Here is a 3,377-nt window from a genome sequence, read left to right as displayed (position 1 = left end):
AACCGCTCTCACGCATCCCAAGATCCGCGGCCTGGCACATTGGAGGCCAACATGCATGGCTTGTGGCAAGTCGAGCAGCAAATAGCAGTAGGCTGAGTGAGGAAGGAACCGCTTCAAGGGAGAGCAGTGAAAACCAAGAAGAAGAGAGAAAAGGAGTCCCCAGCACCAGGCTGTTTTTGTGGAGTGGATGTATCTTTTCTGCTCCAGCTGCAGATGTCAGAGTCACATCTAGATTCTACGAGGATCTAAAATAAACTATGATGTGTGGATGGGACCGATCTTATTGCTGTCTTTTTTACTGTGATGCTTCCTCCTGGTGATCGGGGTAACCAAAATATTCCAAGTAAGCAATTAATTTGAGGTTTCTTGAGACCAAATAGTTCGGTGCCTTAAAAGCATAAGCCATGGGTGGCAGATTGCTTTTGAATGCCAGTCTCTGATTTCTCACGCTGCCTCTAATTATGTAGTAGACCTGGGAATAAAAAAATGACTTCCAAAACAGCTACAGGATAAAATACCATGTGGTCATTATAAAAAAAATCACATTTTCAAATGACATATATTGACAAGGGAAAATTCTCATTATGTGAAAAGGCAAGAGTCTATATCTTGACACGTAAGGGGGCCCAAATACTTCCTTTTGAATAAATGAACATTTCGTAGATGAATGTGGCAAAAGCCTTAAGTCTGGGCAAAATTATGGGTCCATTGATGAATATGGCTCTTTGTCTCTTGAAGTGGAAAATCATGGACTAGAGGTCAAGAAGTCTGGTTGTGTAGTCCCAGCTTTTAACCCTTTTGGAGCTGTTTCCTTATCTGGAAACTGAGGTAGTGGTCCCTAAGGGGCCCTTTTGGGTCCTACACATGCTGAGTTTTGATCAGGGACTCCGGACAAAGCAGCTCTCATGGAGGAGGGTGCTGCAAGCAGGTCGCATGTGGTTTGCATCTCTTCGTCAGCCAGACTTGATCACCCTTGACCTCCTATTGTTCCCCATCATTTTCTATGGCCGTCTTGAGTTTCCACCTCCTGAGTCACTCCTCGCTGCTGCTGTGTAAAGAGGCCTCTTGATTTATTAATCAATTAATCAGTGCACGCTGAAGAGCTGTTCAGGGTAGTTAAACAGGGAAAACAAAATGCTGGAGCCGATAATCAAGATGGATTGTAATTAAGGGTGACCCTCCCACCGCTGATCTCCCTTCCCACCCACAGCTCATCAAACTCCAGTCAGCCCTGATGGGGTTTCCACCCCAAAAAAGCTCCAGCACATTTCGGAAGGGAAGGTTTTCTTCCAGCGTCCTAAGGAAAATAGGCCTTGAGATAAGCCTCATCAATTACCTGCAGCAATTGTGGAATCTCAAAAGTTCAACCAGGTCCCCAAAATAGCATAGTGGCTCCATCCATATATGCAGACACTGTCCTCTCCTGTCTCCATTTCCCTACACAGAGTCATGGAGTTGGAAGGACCTTACAATAAAGACAGGCCACGGCCTTGCGTGACAGATGAGAGGTTCAGTGAGGTTAGGTAAGTTGTCCAAGGTCACACAGCTAATTGGTAGCAGAACCAGAACTAGAAGCCAAATATTTTGATACCCAGTTAACACACCTACTGCTTATTTCTCTGTGCAGTCTTGCTTTCCTATAAAAATTAAAGCAAAGTAAATGAAAGAAATCATCCTCATTAAATTCACTTTCTGATTTCTTTTAGATAAGGGTTTCTGAACGAGTTTTTAATAGTTTTAGATGAAGTTTCTGGGGAAATGTATCTTGGACTGTTTATCAAGGAGACATTTTTCTTTTGATGGATCAGGATATCAGACACATGGGTACAGGCATGGCCAGCCTGCCATGGGGCCAGTGGTAAACAGAGTGAATCTGTAGGGGTTTGCTGGGCTGCTGGAGAGGCTAGATCTCTGGTCCAGAATCTGTTTAGTTTGGTTTTCTTCCAGTGGCACTTAGCACACGGTGTTAATGAGGCTAGGATTTTCTTAGAATACAATCTCTGCTCTGGGTCACAAGTAGTACCTCCACCTGCTGCCAACTTTCCGTAGTTCACGGGGGCCCACAACGCATTGGTCCAGAGTGACTGCACTCACCCCTGCCAGGCCCGGACGACCATTTGTGTCCACTCAATGACCACCTTGGGAGCATCCAGGTATAGCTATAATTCTTTAGTGGACACAAGGGGAAGAATCTGGAATGTTCTTACTTGACTGGCCTGGTAAGGAGGATGCTTAGAAAGCTTTTTTTTTTTAAAATTCCTTAAAGTCTCCACTATAGAAATCTTACATTTGTTGGGCTTCCCTGGTGGCGCAGTGGTTGAGAGTCCGCCTGCCGATGCAGGGGACACGGGCTCGTGCCCCGGTCCGGGAAGATTCCCACATGCCACGGAGCGGCTGGGCCCGTGAGCCGTGGCCGCTGGGCCTGCGCATCTGGAGCCTGTGCTCCGCAACGGGAGAGGCCACAACAGTGAGAGGCCCGCGTACTGCAAATAAACAAAACAAAACAAAAAATCTTACATTTGTCAAATGTGTTTGTCAACTAGGGGCTCGTCTGCCAATCTGGCTGCTCATTTCTGCTGGATGTCAATCAAACAGTCAAACTCTGGGTACATCTAGGGCTTAACTCAGAAACCAGGCATCTGAATTGCGCTTACCAGCCTTGATTGATAGGCTCTCCTTATTTTTTTGTTTGTGTGTTCTCCAGGACCCTGCTTTCTCGGCTGTGATTCACGACAAGCTCCAGGTCCCCAACACCATCCGGAAGGCATGGAATGACAGGGACAACCGCTGTGACATTTGTGCCACACACCTGAACCAGCTGAAGCAGGAGGCCATTCAGATGGTGCTGACCCTGGAACAGGCGGCTGGCAGTGAGCACTTCGATGGCTCACCTGGCTCACCCCCAGGCCTCTCCAACATCCCCGCTCCGGTGGGGTCCCGGCACGTGGGGGGGCTCCAACAGCCCAGGGATTGGGCCTTTGTGCCCACCTCCTATGCCTCCTCCAACTACACAGCCCTCATCACCAATAAGCATAGCAGCAAACCCAACAGCCTCGGGGTCAGCAATGGGGCAGAGGAGAAGTGTGGGTCTCCAACCCACCAGGCCAAGGTCAGCCTCCAGATGGCCACCAGCCCCAGCAATGGGAACATCCTCAACTCAGTGGCCATCCAGGCTCACCAGTACCTGGATGGCACCTGGTCGCTGTCGAGAACCAACGGGGTCACCCTCTACCCCTACCAGGTAAGTAGCCTCCGAGCAAGAAAGGGTAGGCCTGGCTACAGTTAAAGCAGAGAAGTGGGCAACACTTCTTGTCTCTACTTTGTCCTCCTGGGAACTCCCCAACTCAGAGCCTAATGTTTCCATGTAGCCCTGCTGA

General features: G+C 48.5%; 1 protein-coding gene across 1 annotated transcript in view; it reads left to right on the top strand.

Annotated features, from left to right (window-relative positions):
• KIF26B (kinesin family member 26B) overlaps positions 1 to 3,377 on the top strand; it is a 521,123-nt gene that overhangs the window by 198,196 nt on the left and 319,550 nt on the right. Inside the window, exon 3 of the mRNA XM_007458080.1 lies at positions 2,705 to 3,241. Within this exon, the coding sequence (XP_007458142.1) occupies positions 2,705 to 3,241 (537 nt within the window). The remainder of the gene's footprint in view (positions 1 to 2,704; positions 3,242 to 3,377) is intronic.

The sequence above is a fragment of the Lipotes vexillifer genome, unplaced genomic scaffold (genome assembly GCF_000442215.2).
Source record: "Lipotes vexillifer unplaced genomic scaffold, Lipotes_vexillifer_v1.1 scaffold1315, whole genome shotgun sequence".
NCBI lineage: Eukaryota > Metazoa > Chordata > Mammalia > Artiodactyla > Lipotidae > Lipotes > Lipotes vexillifer.
This window is presented reverse-complemented; position numbering and strand designations above follow the sequence as displayed.